Raw genomic sequence first — 19451 nt, 5'->3', positions numbered from 1 at the left:
GTAGACCAGGCTGGCCTCAAACTCACAGAGATCCGCCTGCCTCTGCCTCCCGAGTGCTGGGATTACAGGCGTGCGCCACCACCGCCCGGCAAGCGGCAACTCCCATTTCATTTACACCGTTCTTTCTCACTTCTTTACCTCTTCACTCTCCCTGTTCTGGTTTCTTCATTACCTGGGCCACACCTGCCAGCAGTACTTGTCCACACTATTTACCCTGAGGGGAAGCACCCCAACTCAGAGTACTGGGGTCTAGCTAAATCCACTCTTTGCCCTCTAGTCTTACCTGTGAAAAGTTCAGGGGCCATATGGATTGGTGTCCCAACAATGCTGCCTGACATCATAGCTTCTGGCTTGCAGAATCCTAAGTCAGTGATCTTGGCACGGTTTTGTTTGTCCAGCTGCCAAAAATAGCAGGTCAGAGTCACCTTGTGTCCACACACCCAGTCTCAAAGCAGTACTTAATAAGTCCTTCCTCCAACTTTACTATATCAGACTCGTTCCTGTCACTGTCCTCTTCCCCGAATGTGAGCAAGGACTGTTTCTTCACCTTTATATCCCCACACTGGGATCACTATAATCTTGGAAGAATGAGTAATGAAGGTCTGTAAAATGAGGAAAACATGTTGGTACCTGACCTCCCTCTCGTCAGCTGAAGTAATTCTTTAATTTTTGAAGCTCTAATCCAGGGCTGGGTGTGGCTCTGTGGCAGAGACCTAAATCAGCATGCACAGACACTGGCTCTACCCCAGCATAGGAGAAAGAACAGCAACAAAAACAAATAAGCAGAAATTGATCCTAGAGAATAAATGTGTCCTCTTTGGCTACTGATTGTCTCTTAGCTTCCTATCAATAATTTTTGAGTTATCTTTCTCTCCCTAAAACTGCAACTTTATGGGGTGTTGCCATGTGATACTGGAAGGTACTTTTTCCTAGGTAATTACATTTTATTTATTTACTTTGTGTGTGTATAGATTAGAGGACAAGTTGTAGCAGTCTGTTTTCTCCTTCCACTATGTAATAACAGGTACCACAGCTTGTTGAGCCATTTCGGTGACTGTAATAGATGTTTTCAAGAGGAGTCTGTCAAAAGACTCCTTATGGCTTATGCAATGTGACTTCTAAGGTGCATTATGCATGTTAGCTCTCATCTAGCGTCTCTGATCAAGCCCTAAACAATAGCAAAGACCTGGACTCCTCAAAAATACCAATGACATAAAAAGGCAAAGATTATTCTAGATTGAAGAAGGCTAAAATAGCATTTAACAAGATATACTGTAGCATCCTTAGATTAGCTCCTAGGCAAAATAAATAAACAGATAAAAAACAGCAAACAGACTATATTTGGAGCAACAGGATATAATGGAGACAATAACAGAGTATATGTTTTTTGTTGTTGTTGTTGTTTGGTTGGTTGGTTTTGGTTTTGTCAAGACAGGCTTTCTCTGTAGCTTTGGTGCCTGTCCTGGAACCAGCTCTTGTAGACCAGGCTGACCTTGAACTCACAGAGATCCACCTGTCTCTGTCTCTGTTGGGATTAAAGGCACGTGCCACCACCACCCAGCCCAGAGTATGTGTTAATAACAGTAGTGTATCAATGATAGATTTTTTGAGTGTGGTAATGGCATTTTAATTATTTAGAAGATACTTTTTCTTAGGAGAGATACACTGACATATTTAGGAGTGAACTGTTATCAGCAAATTACCTTCATATGGTGCAGGAAGAGAAACAGAAAATATGACTGTGAGTGGGGCACCCTGGCAGGAGCATAGGACACAAGGGCAGCTGGGTTTCCGCTATGCCAGCTTTTAGTGCCACTCTATCCCACTCTTTTTTATGAAGTTAAAAATTCCCAAGTGGAGGGAAAAGTATTTGACACAGGTAGTCTGTTGAAATTGCTCCTTAAGCTGAAATTCAGGACACCATCTACCCACCATGGAAATGCTCCTGCTTTCCAAGCAGTCTTTCCCTAGAATCAAAGGCCTTTTACACAGACCCTCTGCAGAGGCAGGGACCCTCTCTGAATAGAGCTCTTACTCACCAGCACGTTCTTCAGTTTGATATCCCGATGCACAAGCCCCTGGCTGTGCAGAAAGCGGATTCCCTCCACCACATCCAGAGCTATCTGCAAACGTGTCTCCAGGGTCAGCCCAGCCTGAGAAGGGAAAAGAGCCCAACTCCTTAGCCCAACTGAAACCAACTGTGAGCGACTAAATGACTTAGGGTGGCACGGAGGGGCAGAACAGTGACTGGGAGAGGCAGGTAGAACACAAAGCACAAGGAAGCCCTTTGCAGGCTGCAGTTGGTCAGCAGGACCACCCCAGACCGAAGCAGAAGTCCGAGGTCCAGCAGCATCTCACTCCCAGCATCCGGGTGACTCTGGCACTGTCTCATGGAAGATTTCCTTTCACAGGCTTGGTTAGCCCAGGTTTGATTTTATGGGCTCCAATTCTAAAGTTACTCGAAAACTGTCCTATTAGCTTCCTCCAAAAATTAATTTCCTCCAAGATCCTCAAATGGATCTAGCCCATTTATAAAAGAATTTCATGTGCTCCTGAGATAAAGAGGAAACCACTTGGAGTCTCTTCATCTCACCAATTTCTGTGACTCCTGAAAATATTCCTGCGTTTCTCTCCCTTACTTCTGAAAGTCTCCATGTAAGCTCATATAGGGGAATCCAGACCCTCTGAGGTCAGCTTCTGTCTCCTTCTGTTCAGCTCCAAGGCAGGAGACAGACAAGAGAAACCTAATTCCCTTATTTGTGAATATTTTAGATGAGAGCTTAAACTCAGCATTCAGCTGAGAGTTTCACCCTTACTCAAATGTCATTCTTCAGTGGCACACCCCAGTTTAATTTTTAAAAAAATCAAGATCACATAACAAGATCTTATGACTTCATGACTGACCCCACCCCACCTCTCTCTCATTGACTACAATTTTCTTAAACATGATTGGAAATTACACATCTTGCTATAATCTGATAGTACTTAATACAAACCTTGCACAAATAGTCATCAATAAATACTTGTTCACTTAACAAAAACTGGCTTTATCCAAAAGTATAATAAGAAGCTTTCCATTCTTCTAAAGAATCTACATTTTCATTCACACCACAGGACATCAGAGTGGTAAATAGCTGGGCCTGGGGGCACATGCCTTTAATCGTAGCACTGGAAGAGGAGGCATGAGGATCTCTTGTGAGTGAGAGACCAGCCTAATCTACACAGGAGAGTTCCAGGCCAGCCAGTGCTACATAGTGAGAGCCTGTCTCAAAAAACAAAACAAAAAAACCCAAATAAGCAATTTTTTAAAAAGTAATGAATAAAAGCATTACAGAAATATACTGGGATAAAAGTGAATTCTGAAAAATGTCTGACATTTTTCTGGAAATAATGAAGTAAATGAGGTTACTCCAACAATCTCTATGAAAGTGAGAAGTTCTGAAACAGCAGGAAAGGACAAAGTCCAGGAAGGAACCGGCTCCCAGCTGGCCCTAGTCCCGGGCTGCCTCCCTCACCTTCAGCCCCGTGTAGAGGTCCCGGTGCAGCCGCTCCATAATAAGCAGGACCGCGATGCTGGAGCCACCACCGTAGTTGTAATCAATGACCGAACCGTGAAGATCCACCAATCGCTCGTGCTTTGGCAAAGACCTAGGAGAAGGAGAAAGGCACCACACTCAGATGCCAGGATGTAGAAAGAAAGAACCTCAGAGTTACACATAGTCCAAGTCTAGAGAGAGGAAAAGAAAACTATTCTCCGCCAAGGAGAGAACCGTGGATATCAATACTTGCAGTCCTTAGTGACAAGAAAGACAACAGAATGAAGAGCTGAGAAATTGTGATATGAGAAAACTAAGCAAAGACAGCATTTCTGGCCTAACCTACAAACACTAGTTATAATGTCGTTAAATCTTGGTATACAGAGACAAGATATGCTGTAGCTTGTGATACAAAACTAAAGCCAGCCTTTGGCTTCTCTGGGTCTTCCCCAGATTAATGAAACCAAGACCTACCTCATGTAGTGAAACTCCAACGCCAGGTCATTCCAGTGCTTCTCATCAGGAGGAACAACTGACTTGAGGGCACAAGGGAAGTGTCCGCCCCAGTTGTCACACAGGTACACTACACCATACTGGCCCCGGCCTAGTTCCTGTCCTAATTTAGGTTTACCTATAAGATATAAAGACAGCAATAAGGCAGCTGGAATAGGAACTTACCAGGCATTCTTTTTAAGATTCTTAGGTGCAACCCTGCCTGGAGGCCAGAAGTTGGTAATCATGCAATCATGCAATGGGGAGAAACTCAAGTGTTGTTCTAACCCAGTAGGAAGTAACTGAGCTGGATGACTTTGAATAAACTTTGATCTTGTTATTTATATTACACCAGCAACAGAACCAAACAGGAATTCAGAAGCATCACTAAGTGCTGGGGCAGCTTTGCAAGGTAGTAGTAGCCTGGGACAATGGGATTCTTGGTAAAGGAATGCTAGAAGTCCCTGCATTCCCTCCAATTCACTTGGAAAGAAACAAGGACTCACGGTGAAGCAAGACGTCCTGTAAAGACCGGCTCTCCAGTGAAAGGCGGGCCAGACGGGGGGCGTGGTCTTTTCGAACCTTTAGCCACAGATCTTCAGTTTTCTCCAGCCGCCCAGAGTGGCCAGCTTCCAGCTAGGAGAAAAAGACAACATAAAACTCAAGTCCCTCACCTCAGATTCTCCACCGGATTCATAGAAATAATTATATATTTTTTATGCCAACAATTGTGAGACCTGAACAGCATATATATGACATGTTTAATACAATGATAGTGCATAGTCAATAGTCATTTTCCTCTTAGAACATAATCATATCTATTCATATCCTCTCCCTCTCTCTCTCTCTCTCTCTCTCTCTCTCTCTCACACACACACACACACACACACACACACACACACACACACACTCAGGAGGACCATATAATTGTGATCTGGTATTGTTAGAAAGTCATTCTTCTGTCATTCATTATAAAATATGATATAAGCTTATATAAAGTCAGTACTCCTCTGCTCTTTTTCATTCAGTTATATGGGAAGAAATTAACTGCACTCACTCTAATTTTCCCAGAGTTATAAAAAGATCCACATGAAAAATTTGGTGATGAAACTTCCTGTAACATATTATTCTTTAACAGAATAAAAAATACACTGATTTTTTAAAACTATAAGGATAGCAGAGAGCAAATTACTTCCCTCTAGATGAGTATCTTTTCTGCTTATTCCAGCTTTCGCTCCTTTCCTGCATACCAACCTGCCTCAAGGAGGCTGCAAAAGCCTCGTGAGAACAATTGAGCCGAGTGCGGAACTGGCTACAAATGCTCTTGGCCAACTTGGAGGCACTGAGACTCTCGATGGCTTCCTGGGCCACCTTCCTCTTCCACTCTAGAGTGATGGTGGGTGGGCTCACCCATGTGATCCGCTGGATGATCTGCCGAGATGAGGACAGGAAAGTCACTGAAGGAAGCAGGAACTCCCAGGCAGCTCCAACAATGCCTCTCCTTCACTGGGCTCCTGCTCATCAGGAACAGCCCTTGACATAGGAGCCTATGGAACCCATCTACCTCAAAACCAGGGTTCATCCAGAGGAAAACACCAAAGAACAGTAAGCCTAATTGAAATGCTTACACCCCTCAACATGTTCTATTTAGGGCCAGGGATTAACTCTCCTCTGAAGCAGTAGTAACTCTACATAGATGAGAGTCTAAGACAGGTACCACACTCTTGGCCCCTGGCAACAGTGTGTGTGTGTGTGTGTGTGTGTGTGTGTGTGTGTGTGTGTGTGTGTGTGTGTGTGTGTTGTTTGAGACAGGTCTTTCTACATAGGCCTGGCTATCCTAAAACTTACTATGTAAACCCAGGTAGGCCATCAACTCATAGAGATCTGCCTGCCTCTACCTCCTCAATGCTGGGATTAAAGGTGTGCACCACTATGACTGACTCAATGTCTAGATTTTTGTTGTTTACTTTTTTACTCTTTTGGTACCAGGGAATCAAATCTGTGACCCTTTGTATTTTGGGCAAAACATCTACCACCAAGCTATATCCCCAGACCCAATAATAGCTACTTCTGAGAAAACATTTAGGCTGAATAAAAGAAAGACAACACAACTAGTGAGGGGGATCTTTGTGGCTTCATCAAGTATTACATAAATCTATGGCTTTTTAGGGCTTAAAGGGAACACTGGTAGTCATTCATTGAGAACAAGCATACAACAGAATTCTTTCAGAACCACCAAATAATGGCCACCCTACTTTAACAGCGTATTCTACGATCTGTTCTGTTGGAGAGTCTAAGATGTAAGTGAGCCCAATATGGATTGAAATAATTCTCTGAGGAACACTCACCTGCTTGATTTGTTCCCAAAGCATCCTTGTAACTGAGGACCCAGAGTGAAATGTGACTTCAACATGATAAGCGGCATTTAAGATCTGAAAGAGAACACGTGAAGGAACACATGCAGATAGTCATTTCTCAACAACTCCAAGAACAAGTCCGAGCTGGGTGTAGTGGTATATATATACCTTTAATCCCTGTACCTGGGAGGAAGAGTAAGGCGGGTCTCTTTGAGGCCACTCTGTTCTAGATAGCAAGTTCTCAGCCAAATGTTCTAGAGAGTAAAAGACCCTGTCTGTCTGTCTGTCTCTGTCTCTGTCTCTGTCTTTCTCTCTCTCTCTCTCTCTCTCTCTCTCTCTCTCTCTCTCTCACACACACACACACACACACACACACACACACACACACACACCGTTGAGCCAGACACAGCACTTGGGAGGCAGAGGCAGAAGAATAACAGTTCAAGACCAACCTTGACCAAAATAGCAAGTTAAAAGCCAGGCCAGTCTTGGCTACATGTGCATCACTCCTACCTTCTGCCTGCCCAAACCAAAGAATTACAGTCCAATCTGAAGGCTTGCAAATTTATCCCTAAACATATACAGAGTTAACTAAAGTTCATCACCTCTTTTACTTTCTTTTTTTTTTTTTTTTGATTTTGACACAGGGTTTCTCTGTGTAGCTTTGGAGCTCTGTAGATTAGGCTGGCTTTGAACTCAGAGATCACCTGCCTCTGCCTCTGAGCGCTGGGATTAAAGGCGTGTACCACCACCATCGCCTAGCCTTCTATTCATTTTTATCAACTGTAAATTTACAACTTATAAGTACCTCCCCCAGGCAGTAGTCATATTGTAGGAAAACAAAATGTAATTTCAAGTAGACTGTTTCAAAGGGAAATCCTTGGCTAATGTGAAGTTGGGCTTGTGTGTAAATTATTCTACCTGTTATCTGTGACACAGTATCTTAGAAACCATTCTTTTCATACCTGTTTGAGATAATTGCTGGTAATATGAACTGAGACATCCTGTGATTTTTCAAGGCTCTGCAGACACCGTTCCAGGGTCCCAACAAAGCTTTCCCGTAGGTAATCCACTGAGCTGATCAGCTTGTTGGCCACCGCCTGATTGAGCCTGGAGATGATGAGCTCTTGGATCTGCCGGATGCAGCATTTGATCTCTCTGGTGCCCACTGTTTCTCCATTCTCAGGGACAATGACATCTACAGAGGCAGAGATACACTAGTTAGCAGTGAAGGAAAGGTGCAGACACACTAAATAAGGCATCTCCCAAGTCATCACTGGTGAACTACCATGATGGCGGCTATGAAAAGATAGAGTTGGTTGTCAAATTCTGAATCATAGTAAGATCAAAAGCCAGGTGATGCTCAACCACTTATATTAAATAAGGTCATGAAAATGAGCAGTTATGTCTAAAACAAGTCTATTGATCTTAGTAGCTTTTAGGATTCAGTTACAGGAGGAGAAGAACACCATTCCCTCAGTGGAAACTATGTGAAAGTCACAATAGTAAGCACTGTATATAGGTAATCTAACTTCATTTTCACAGTACCTTTGTTAATAGATACTAATGGATATATTCTATAGATTAGGAAATAGCCTCAGGGATAAGACAAAGTAGGCATTGGGAAAGAAGATGTGCAGTCAAGAAGCAATACAGCTAGAATTTGAGCATAAACCTCACTTGTTTCAAATCTAGGATCTTTTTTTTTTTTTTATTTTTCAAGACAGGGTTTCTCTGTAGCTTTGGAGCCTGTCCTGGAACTAGCTCTGTAGACCAGGCTGACTTCGAACTCAGAGATCCTCCTGCCTCTGCCTCCCGAGTGCTGGGATTAAAGGCACGCGCCACCACTGCCCAGCTAACTGTCAGAGCAATTGTCACAAGCTATTACAGGTCATGACATAATTACAGCTTATAGCAATTGATAGTTCAGATGCCAACCCACCAGACAAATGGTTCTCTGAAAACTGTTGCTGTCATCTGTGATTTCACTTGTGCAATAACAGCTATGGTAGCTCCCCATCACCATGCATTTTCATGAAATGTATACATATAATCTCATGATTACATCTCAATCTTATGGGCACATGCATTTGTGGATGGTCAGGAAGATGACTTCTCATTTATCTTTATAATTTTGATGAACAGAAACATACTAAAATATGTTTCATAACTGTATCTATTGTTATAGGTGGACTATAAAACACTTAAAGGTCTGTTCTCTATCCTTGGATACATATGTGTGTGTGTGTGTGTGTGTGTGTGTGTGTGTGTGTGTGTGTGTGTGTATGCTTGGGAATTTGTAACAGAGAAGTAATAAGAATGTAGAATGTATAGGAATAAGAATAAGGATGTAAAAGAATAAAGAATTGGAACAGAAAATTAGAAATAAGAAATTATAGGCAATTAGGACAAGAGAATTAGAATTAAAGAAGAAATAAAGAAAATGACCTTCAGATCAAGTGAGTGAAATTAGTATAGAAATCTTTCATTTTCCCCACTCCTGAGAAACATTTCTCCTTTGAAACCCTGGGTAGGGACTGGGAGCTGATCTCTCAGTCCTTACATAAAACAAGAAAAAAATTTTGACATGTAATTCCATACATAGCCCAGGCTGACCTCACACCTACTACTCTTCTGCCTCTTCTCTGAGAGCTGGGAGTACAGGCATATGCCACCACACCTAGATTAAAACATAAATATTTCCTAAAGTATGTACATCCTGTTGCCCAGCATACATGACTGACTTTTATTTAAAGACAAATATCAACAGAAATCTGGTCCTACCAGACTATGTGCAAGCTTGCTCTTAAATCAATTTGTTATTGCTTCAAACATACTCAGAAAGGACTCAAAACAACACAAGAACGAGATATGAAATTGCACCCAATATGTAGCTATTTAAGTACGTGGATTCACAGATCTACAAGTAAGCAGCGTCAGACATTTGGTCTACTAGCTCCAGTTATTCCAACATCTGTTTAAGCTAAACATTGCATCAAAGGCACTAAACATTGTACCAAAGGCACTAAACGTGGTATACCTTCCACAGTACAACCCAACATTACACTGTCACCTAACCCTGCTGCTCTGGCCAGCTGTCATCTTGTGGGTACCATGCCAGCACTGATGATCCAGGGTACTTAGTGAAGTGTTCAGAGGACTCTAGAACTTCCACTGAAATGAACATTTCTCAGCCACCAAAGATACATCTCTATTCATTTTTACTGAAAAAAGAGAGAAGAGAGGGAGGAAGGAAAAAAAAAAAGGAGATTCTTTGGTTTTGATGCAAGGTATAAGATGATGAATAACTTCAAGTTCATATTCTTTAACTCTGGCATTTCAGTACACAGAAGTATATACTAAAAGAAAGCAAAAGATGACAGACGTTAGTGAAATGTGGGGGGGGGGCACAAATGAGTGCAGCTGGCAGCAGATGGCAGAACTAATGACCTTACAAAATGTGGCATTTAAAGGGTGGTTGGACTTGGAAAAATTCCCAGAAAAATAAAAGATATTTCGGATTTGAGGCAGGACACACGCAAAGAAAAGGTTTAGGGACTGTATGGAGGGTATCAAGCAGTTAAAACCAACCCAGTTAAAACTACAGGAAGGTGAGAATGGAAAGTATGGTTGGCACAGTTGATAAAGGCTTTGGGAGATCTCAGACTAGATTGGGGTTCTTGGTACTGGTCTGTGGAACAGGAAGCCAATAAAGATGAAGTAAAAAAGAAAGAAACAAGCTAGGAGACTGATTGGGTAAAAATACTTCACACAGACTAAAGAAGACAGGAGTAGAACCAGGAGTGTTTTGAATGCTTATATTCCAACACTTAAAGAGGCTGAGGCAGGAGGAGTGTAAGTTTAAAGCCAGCCTGGGTTATACAATGAAATCCTGTCGCAAAAAAATATACAGAAAAGCAAAGCATGGGTAGATATGAAGTGCAAGGAACTCATGGGTACTTGACAACTCTTTAAACAAGGGAATTCAGGGGAAAAGACAACACAGCACATGCTGAGGATTTGAAACTGGGGAGCAGGATGAAGCAGGTATCAGTAACTTAGAGCAGTTTAAGCCAGAGGTTCTCAACCTTCCCAATGACCCTTTAATGCAGTTCCTCATGATGTGGTTGGTGATCCCCAACTATGAAATTTTTCATTGCTACTTCATAATTGTAATTTTGCTACTGTTATGAATCATAATGTAAATATCTGATATGTGACCCCTGTGAAAGAGTCATTCAGCCCCCAAAAGGATCACAACTCACATGCTGAGAATGGCTGGTTTAAGCAGAAAAGCACTGAATTATAAAATATGGGCTCAAGGACTGGGTGTGGCAGTGCATTTCTTTAATCCCAGCACTCAGGGAACCAAGGCAAGTGGATCTTTGTGAGTTTGAGGCCAGCCTGACTTACATAGTGAATTCTAGGACATCCAGGACTACACAGTGAGACCATGTTAACACACACACTCAAGAATTAGACTGTCTCAGTTCATATTCTGCCTCTATTATTTACTAGTTGTAGGACCTTTGGCAAAATTGCTTAACCCTTTTAAGCCTTTTTATTGCCTCATCTAAACAATGAAAATAAGCAGCACCTATCTAGTGAAGATTCTAACACACACAGCACCGACAAAGTCTAAAGTGGCTTTCACGGTCTGAGCACTCCTGATGTGCATACGTACTCGTAACTGAGAATGTCAGGAGTGACTGAAAACAGTGTCGTTTTAGCTACTATGCGGTAGAGCTAATGCTCATGCATGGAGAGTCAGCAGCATCGAGAATTCAGACACCAAAAGCCCTGACTGATGGCTTCCCCCATTTTGTTATTCGTGGTGGATGAGAGACTGCTAGGAAAGCTAAACATGCTCTTGGAAATTTTCCTGAGCTGGATTTCAGGAGCAGCCTGAAGCTAAAATAAGATCATGGGACAAAAAGCAACACAATACCTTAATTATTTAGATGAGGTGGCCTCTTTTGCTCTCATGGACTTAAGATTCGCTATGATTCCTTCCTAAGCCACGAGCTTACCTTTTCCTAAATTCATCCTTAGTGTTGTCTATTCCCCACCTTCTGTCTGCGTCCCTGTACTCCTGAGAAGAACTGCTTGAAGAATTTTACTATGCTGTACTTTGACCTTTGCTCTGTGGTAGTCTGAATATAGTTGGTCCCAATATGCTCCTAGGGAATGGCACTATTAGGAGGTGTGGCCTTCTTGGAGGAAGTGTGTCACTGAGGAGTAGGCTTTGAGGTCTCATATGCTCAAGCTACGCCCAGTGTGAACAGACACTCCTGCTGCTTGCAAATCAAGACACAGAACTCTGAGCTCCTCCAGCACCATGTCTGCCTGCATGCCACCATGTCCCACCATGACAATAATGGACTAAACCTCTGAAACAGTAAGTCAGCCCCTATTAAATGTTTTCCTTTCTAAGAGTTGCCATGGTCATGGTCATGGTGTCTCTTCACAGCAATAGAAACCCTAACTAAGACAGGTGTCCTCTTGCTGGACCTTAAGAATCAAGACATGGGAGCTGGAGAGATGGCTCGAAGGTTAAAAGCACTGGCTGCTCTTCCAGAGGACCCTGGTTCAATTCCTAGAATGACAGCTCACAATATATAACTCCAGTTTCAGAGGATCTGATACCCTCATACAGACATACATGCAGGCAAAATACTGATGTACATAAATAAATAAAGTAATTTAAAAAGAATCAGGGTATTCAATTTCTAGCTCAAAGAATCAGAGGCCTCCTCTCTTCAGCCTATAACAGCCTGCTTCAAGACAAAGCAAAAGTGAAGTGAGAAAATGTCCAAAGGAGAGAAAGGTCCTGGCCCTGACCTGCTCAGGCCTGTGCATCCCACATCCTCTGTCCAGGGTTTGTCCTGAAAGTGATACCCTCTAGTCCTCCAGAAGACTCTTGGTGAGACAGACCTGCAGCCTGTAGGCCTGGGAGGGGTAAGGCAGTCCCTCAGAGCATTCTCCCTCAATATTACCTGCCCAGTGTCACTGGCCTGACCCATAAGACAGATCCAGGATCTCTGGTGTGGCCATCTGCCAGACTCCTGAGGAGGGAGGCCAAGGGTGGCCCTGGCAAAGTGTGTCTGCTAGCTGCTTTCATGCGCCTTAGCCCTGCCCCTGGAGAGTACTTTTCTGTTTGCTTTTCCCTCCCAAGCCAACAGAAGCAGGGCATCAGCTGTCTGTTGCGGTGTTGGATTAGTGGGTGCTTTCCAATAGGGGACATGAGGAAACAGTAGAGTCTGGGATCAAAGTGGTGTGTTGGTCCTTTCTAGGAAAGGAACCTTGGGATGAGGAGGCCTAAGGCATCTGCCAGATCCCAGTTGGCGGAGGCAGTGCCACAGCTTCCCCCACTAGCTACCCTAGGTCTGGCCTTGTCCAGAGCCCCAGGGTTGATTTCCTGTGATCACATCCCCAAGAATGGATCAGGGAATTGGGTGAGACCTGCTGCAGGCCATTCTGCCTCTGGGTCACTCGCCAAGCCCTAGAGGTCTGCTTTCTTGTAGCCTGCCTTTTCTATACTGAGTCTCTTGGCCCAGCTGCTTCCTTTTGATAAGGAGACCTGACACACCTCAGAGGGAGATAGGCTCCCACATACCCATCTGTCACCGCCCCCCCATACCATCCACAACCCAAAAAGAAATTCCTTCAAAACAGTTTAGGGCCTGAAGCCAGGGTGGGAGGGGCTTGTGCCCCATTGGGATAACACCCTGTGGCGTCAGTACACCAAGATCAGATTGGTTTTGTTTGTCTTTGTGTTTTTTGTTTTGTTTTTGTTTTGTTTTCTTAAACAGTCGTCAATGAGATTTGTCTTTGGACTCCAGCCTTGGTCTCCTAGACTGGGGCCGTGGTAAGTGTAGGATAGGAAGAGTGCAGTGTGACAGTGTCTGGATCCCACCCCACCCCTCTGAAAGTTCTCTTTTGTAAAAGCCAGGCGTGGTAATGCCTACCTGTCATCCCAGCACTCAGGAGGCAGAGGCAGGAGGATCATGAGTTTAAAGCCAGCCTGGTCTACATTTGAAAAAGAAAGTTTTTCTTTTGTTAAAGAAATTAAATGAATTTTTAAATCTGAAATCTGTGGTGAGACGAACTATTCCTCCTCTTGGAATAGTCAGACGAAGACCCTCAATGGGACAAGGAAACTGCCTGAATCCCACTCACCAGCAGACCACACTTTTAGAGAAAACTTGTTCTCTAAACAGGAGTGTAACAAAAGTGTAAATAGCATTTCCGAGTTGAAAGTCGATGGTGCAAATATGTATGTAACATACTGTATTTTTACAATGATTGTGGCATGGCTCCCCCACCCCCTTTTGTACTCAGTATCTGTTTTCCAGAAACCTCACCTGCCTTCCCTCATGAGGTCTCTTAATCCTGAAACCCAGTAATTGTATTACTGCCATTAAAAGATGCAGTTATTTAAAAAAAAAAAAAAAAAAGAATCAGAGGCCTCTGCAGTCCCAGCACCCCTCTAAGCTCTAGAACCTACCTTTAAACTCCATGTTGGCAGCATCATCCAGAAGTTCCTCTTTCATGGTGTTAAGTGTCTCAACAATCATGTCCTTCATTTCCTCCTGCTTTCGGTTGGCAATATTCATCAACGATTCATACAATTCATTCTCCTTTTTTCTAGTATATTCTAGACGTTTAGGAGTGATCTGTAGGTCCCGTTGCATGTCAAAAGCCTGGTTAATAAAGATGTCAAGACAGCGGCAGTGCACCACGTTCAGGGCCTTGGCTGCATCCACTAAGCGGGCCTGTAGCAGCTGGTGAGAAAATGTACTCAATTGTCTCAGCTTCTCACTTTGCTCCACCAACATGCTCTGAGCTTTGCTGTCCTCGTCAGGGGCTCCACAGTTCCTGTGACTGCCGCTCAGATAGCCCAGGTCCAACAGCTGTCGATACAGTGGTGACCGTTCACTCTCTGCTCGCCCGCTGGGGGAGTCCATAATCTCCAGCTTGGGTGCTTTGAAAAAGAACACAGGAAAGGAGAAATACTTTCTGATTTCCTGAAGCTCTTGCTCGTCCCTCTCAGAGAGTTCATCTTTGTGAAGTGCGTAGGTTATCACAGGCAAGAAATCATTCGCCAAGTCACCCAGAACATCTACCGCAGGCCGGTGGCTGTGGCACGGGGCCACCACAATATCCACTTCCTAGAAGGAGAAGGGGTCAGATCAGTACTTCAGGGTGGGAACCAATCCTTGCTTCCCTTGAGTCTAATCTACACTAAGACCAAAATCCGGACGAATAACGGAGCAACTGGACTTCATTTTACCCTAGTCACTTGTCCACCTACTTCCTTGGTTCCTAATACCCCCTTCTGTGACCTGCAAAAACAAGCATTCATCTAGACAGAGAAAATATAAGTAGAAAGGATGGCAGTCCCTTCAGCCATTTCAGATTAAAAGAACAGGACCTGCCTTCCTTTGATGCTTATAAAGTCCTATTGATTCCCCATGAAAAGGGGGCAATAGTGTAAGACAAAAGAGTTCTTAGGGCAACTCTCAGACGGGGTAATCCTGTATTCTCCCTCTTGCCTTCCACTCACATCTCCATCCCCACCTGCCAGCCGGGCTAGCACCAGCAGCCTTTAAACATTGGTTGTAAAGCATGTCATCATACCTTACAGTCTCTCCTGTAAGTTACAGGGTCCCTGGCACTCTGTCTCTCCTTATCTGCATTCAAAACATTCATAGATGACTTATCTGAAACCCATATTGTTTAGACATATGTAGTGGCATATGCCACCTGGGACACACAGTGAGTTCCAGGCCAACCTGTACCGGAACCTGGGGAAACCCTATCTCAGAAGAAAGAGAAGGAAAGAGAGGGAGAGGGAAGAAAAATAAAGAAAAGAGAAGTGAGAAAAAAATGAAGAGAAGACAGGAAAGAGGAGGAGAGGAAGAAATAGAAGGGGGAAGGAAAGGAAGAAAAGGGAAGAGAAGATGCTGTTCCCTGTTAGCCTATAAATCCTTTGAAGGAAGAGGCCATATTTACTTACTCACTATTAGAATGCCAATATCTAGCACAGTAAATCCACAGTACAATCAGTTGTTGAACCAAGAAATCATTCTGCAAACTGGTAGCCAAAGTCACCAAACATTTCTGTCATTTTCCAGGACTCTGCAGATATCCCAAAGGCTCAGTGAGGTTACACTGTGGTGATACCATGAGGAATATAGGCATGTGCTCACTGCGTATGTGGGCACAAGCTTGGGATCTGAGTCCATTCCTAGCAGCTGCATAGAGATCCAGAAATGGCCACAGGAGCCCCCTGGCTCAGCAAGAGATCCTGTCTCAAGGCAATATGGTGAAGAGCAATAGTGAAAGTCCTGCTCTGGTTCTGCATGTGTGTGAGCTTGCACACGCAATTCTATGCCACATGCATGCACACACATACACTCACAATTATGATCACTTGGTATGGCAGATAATAAGGCTCTCCAATCTAATATTTAGCTTTTATATTTTGGGGAAATTGGGGTAAGGCAAGAGAAAATGAAAAACAGAACTGATGGGTTCTAGCAGGAAGCATGCCTTTTGGCCTTGCCCATCTTCCTTCTGCATAAGGACATGACAGAGTAGCAGCTGCATGTAGCTGCCTTAGGCAAACTCACAGGTAGACGCCAAAAGAGAGAGAGTGTGGTGGCACACACCTTTAATCCCAGCACTCAGCAGGCAGTCAGTCTAGTATACAGAGTGAGTTCACAGCCAGGGCTATGTAGAGAGACCCTGTCTCAAAAACAAAAGCAGTAACAAACGGGAAGCCTGACCCTAGCTGCCCATGTGAGGAGGAATTAACCTGCTTGCCTACACATCTGTGTGTGTGATGGTCTGTCACACATAACAGACTTCGTCGCAACTGATACTCCCAAATTTGTACAGAACTTTCCAGAAAGCCCTTTGGTTTTGAAATAAACCCTCCATGGCCTTTTTCCTATTCTGTAGTTTCTGCTTTTGTTTTCTCTCTCTCCTGAGCATATATTTCTATCCAGTGTACTGGTGCTCCTCATCTCTCTGAAACTGTCACAAAGGTATGAGTGGGGACTCTGGCCAGTCATCAGCTGTGTTCATAAGTACACAGTTCCTGTTGCCTTCAGAGATCTACAAACTCAAACCAAGCCTTCCTGCAGAGTTAACTTACAGAATATATCTTACAAAGCTCTAAGAGAATTCATCCGGTATCTGTTCAGGTTTAAGTCCTTGACAACTGCCAGACTGAACATTTATTTGAAACTTAAGTTTGTTGTTTCTGTTTTGGTTTGGTTTTGTTTTTTGACAGGGTCTCTCTTACGTAGTCATGTGCCCTCAGACTTGCTACTTGCTATGTAGCCAATACTAGCTTTGAACTCTTGATCCACCTTCTACCTCCCAGGTGCCTGTTTTACAGGCTTGTACTATTATTCTGGGCTGGAAGCAACTTTCTTCTTTTTACATTTTACTCTGTGTGTGTGTGTGTGTGTGTGTGTGTGTGTGTGCGCGCGCGCACGCCCACACTACCAGCCCCAAAGGTACACATACTAAGCCGTCTTGCCTGCTGTGAAGGTATCTATATTTGACAAAATGTATTTTAAAATGAAATCCTGAGATATCCCCCTCTTTAATAGCCTTCTCTAGACACGAGAAGTCAGAGAAAGCTAGCCTATTTATCTATCTAGTACCTGTCTTCTATCAGCACTGATACATGTTTATACTATGTTTTTGTTTTTTAACAAAGCACGAAGTTCAGGCTAGAGAGATGACTCAGAGGTTAAGAGCATTGGCTGCTCTTCCAGAGGTCCTGAGTTCAATTCCCAGTAACCATATGGTGACTCACAACCATCTACAAGTGAGATCTGGTACCCTCTTCTGGTATGCAGGCATACATGCAGGCATACATACAGGCCGAATACTGTATACAAAATAAACCTTAGAAAAAAAAGCACAAAGTTTCTCACTTTCTTGCCAGCAAAAAACTAAACTTGCCCGTCAGTAATGGTGCACACCTTTAAACCCAGCATTCAAGAGACAGAGGCAGTCAGTTCTCTGAGTTGGAGGCCAGCCTGGTCTATACAGTGAGTTCCAAGACAGTCAGGGTTATACAAAGAAAACCTGTCTTGAAACAAATTTCACCCCACTTCCTACCCCCAGCAGAAAAAAATAAAACAAAACAAAACCCTAAACTTTATTTCCAGGTAAGTCACATAATACTTTAGTCACTTGAGCTCCGAGAAATCTGAGCCTTTTAGCATCTCATTTGCAATTTGAGCAAACTACATAAGTCTATCCACTCCTTACCCAAGCCCAGATCAAGAGGAGTCTGCTGTTTCATCTCTCCCACAAACGCAGGGAGTGTATTCTAGGTGGAAACCATGCCTGGCTCTCATCCTGCTGTCCGGGACAGCCTCTTACTGCCCTGACTTACACATGCTGGGATGAGAGCAGTCCCTTCAGGTAAGCATCTTCAAAAAGCTGGTTCATAAGATTTCAAGGTTTAGATTAGAATACACAACTGCATAAATACCACAGCAAAGTCACAAGTAACCGTGAGAAAAAGACTGAAGAGTCCTCAGGACCAGAGGGAGAGGAGAACGAGAAGAGGGAGCCTGGTATTTGTATGATGGGGTCAGAGGACTCTTCAGGAGTTGGTTCCTTCTTCGTTATTGTGAGGCAAACTCTAGTTTCGGCTGCCGTGCTGCACACTCCGGGTAACTGGTCCACTCAGTTCTCCATCTCGCTGTAGGAGTGCTGGATGCAAATGCTGGCGGCACTCAGGCTTGTGGTAGACTCCAGATTGAATTTGGACTTTCTTTCACCTACTGGGCCATCTCTCTGGCTCATACACTACATAAATTACATGTAGTTTTTGTTTTGTTTTGTTTTAACCACAGCTCCTCTAAGTGTATACACTCCCGCTCTGAGATAGGATTTCATGTATCCCAGTTTGGCCTCAAACTTGCTGTGTTGTCAAGAAGAACCTTGAACTCCTGATCCTCCTGCCTCTACCCAAATGCTACATCACAGACATGCATCGCCATGCTTTCCTTACGCAGTGCTAAAGACTAGACCCAGGGCTTCCTATGTGGTAGGCAGGCACTCTACCAACTGGGCTACACTCCAGCCCCCAGACATTGTAGAAAGATAGAACCGATTTTATTATAAGAAGAAAGCAAAATATTCAAAATCTAAGTATTATCTGGAAATTTTTCATTTGAGGGAATTTATAGCTGGTACTGTAAACCTGACCAAAAGCCGAAGCCTGGGAGGTCACAGGCCGTAGGAGGGAAACACCTACTGCTGCCTTGCTAACTAACCATGTGGTCAAACTGCTGACCTCAACCTTAGCCAAACAAGCTTCTCCCTGTAGTGGCCAGTAATTAACTAAGCAACTCATAGCTGGTCAAAATGCTGAGATATGTGACTGGGCCAGACATAGCATATCTATTAAAGCTCCACGTGTATCAAGGCTTAAGGAACATTGTAGAAAAGGGGGTAGAACTGCCATCTTCTGGAAGACATGGCCAGTATACTCATGCACTCACTGAAGCTTTAGTTATCCACACAGGGTCAAATCAACAAGACCAGTCAACATTCCAACAGGCAGCATTAATTGGACTAAATGGATTATAAAAAATGGGGGTGGGAGGTGGACACATGAAGTTGAGATGGGGACATATTAGGCGCCTAGGAAGAGTGAGAGGGGAAGAGTTAGGATAGAAATGATGAAAATACATTATTTACACTCATATGAAATTGTCAAAGAATAAATAAAAGATATATTTCATCTAATTTTTTTCAGAATAATTTTATTTAGTTAAATCGTAAACATTTTCAGGTTTTCCTCAAGGACCCCTTTGTGCCTAAGGAAACCATCAGTGAAAATTGCCAAGTCCATACATAAGACTGACACCCTCTTTAAGAGAACAGGAAGAGCGGGCAGTGGTGGCACACGCCTTTAATCCCAGCACTCAGGAAGCAGAGGCAGGCAGATCTCTGTGCGTTTGAGGCCAGCCTGGTCTACAGAGCTAGTTCCAGGGCAGCCAGAGCTATACAGAAAAACTCTGTCTTG

General features: G+C 43.6%; 1 protein-coding gene across 2 annotated transcripts in view; it reads right to left on the bottom strand.

Moving 5' to 3' along the window:
* Nucleotides 1–19451, bottom strand: part of Dstyk (dual serine/threonine and tyrosine protein kinase) — a 48264-nt gene that overhangs the window by 3589 nt on the left and 25224 nt on the right. For both annotated transcript variants that reach the window (XM_026779755.1, XM_005348341.3), the window contains exons 3-11: nucleotides 13893–14556; nucleotides 7351–7583; nucleotides 6377–6460; nucleotides 5283–5459; nucleotides 4535–4664; nucleotides 4011–4167; nucleotides 3516–3648; nucleotides 2040–2153; nucleotides 284–398 (exon numbers count right to left, since the gene is read on the bottom strand). In XM_026779755.1, coding sequence (XP_026635556.1) covers nucleotides 284–398; nucleotides 2040–2153; nucleotides 3516–3648; nucleotides 4011–4167; nucleotides 4535–4664; nucleotides 5283–5459; nucleotides 6377–6460; nucleotides 7351–7583; nucleotides 13893–14556 — 1807 coding nt within the window. The remainder of the gene's footprint in view (nucleotides 1–283; nucleotides 399–2039; nucleotides 2154–3515; nucleotides 3649–4010; nucleotides 4168–4534; nucleotides 4665–5282; nucleotides 5460–6376; nucleotides 6461–7350; nucleotides 7584–13892; nucleotides 14557–19451) is intronic.

Source organism: Microtus ochrogaster, chromosome 6 (assembly GCF_000317375.1).
Source record: "Microtus ochrogaster isolate Prairie Vole_2 chromosome 6, MicOch1.0, whole genome shotgun sequence".
Classification (NCBI taxonomy): Eukaryota; Metazoa; Chordata; class Mammalia; order Rodentia; family Cricetidae; genus Microtus; species Microtus ochrogaster.
This window is presented reverse-complemented; position numbering and strand designations above follow the sequence as displayed.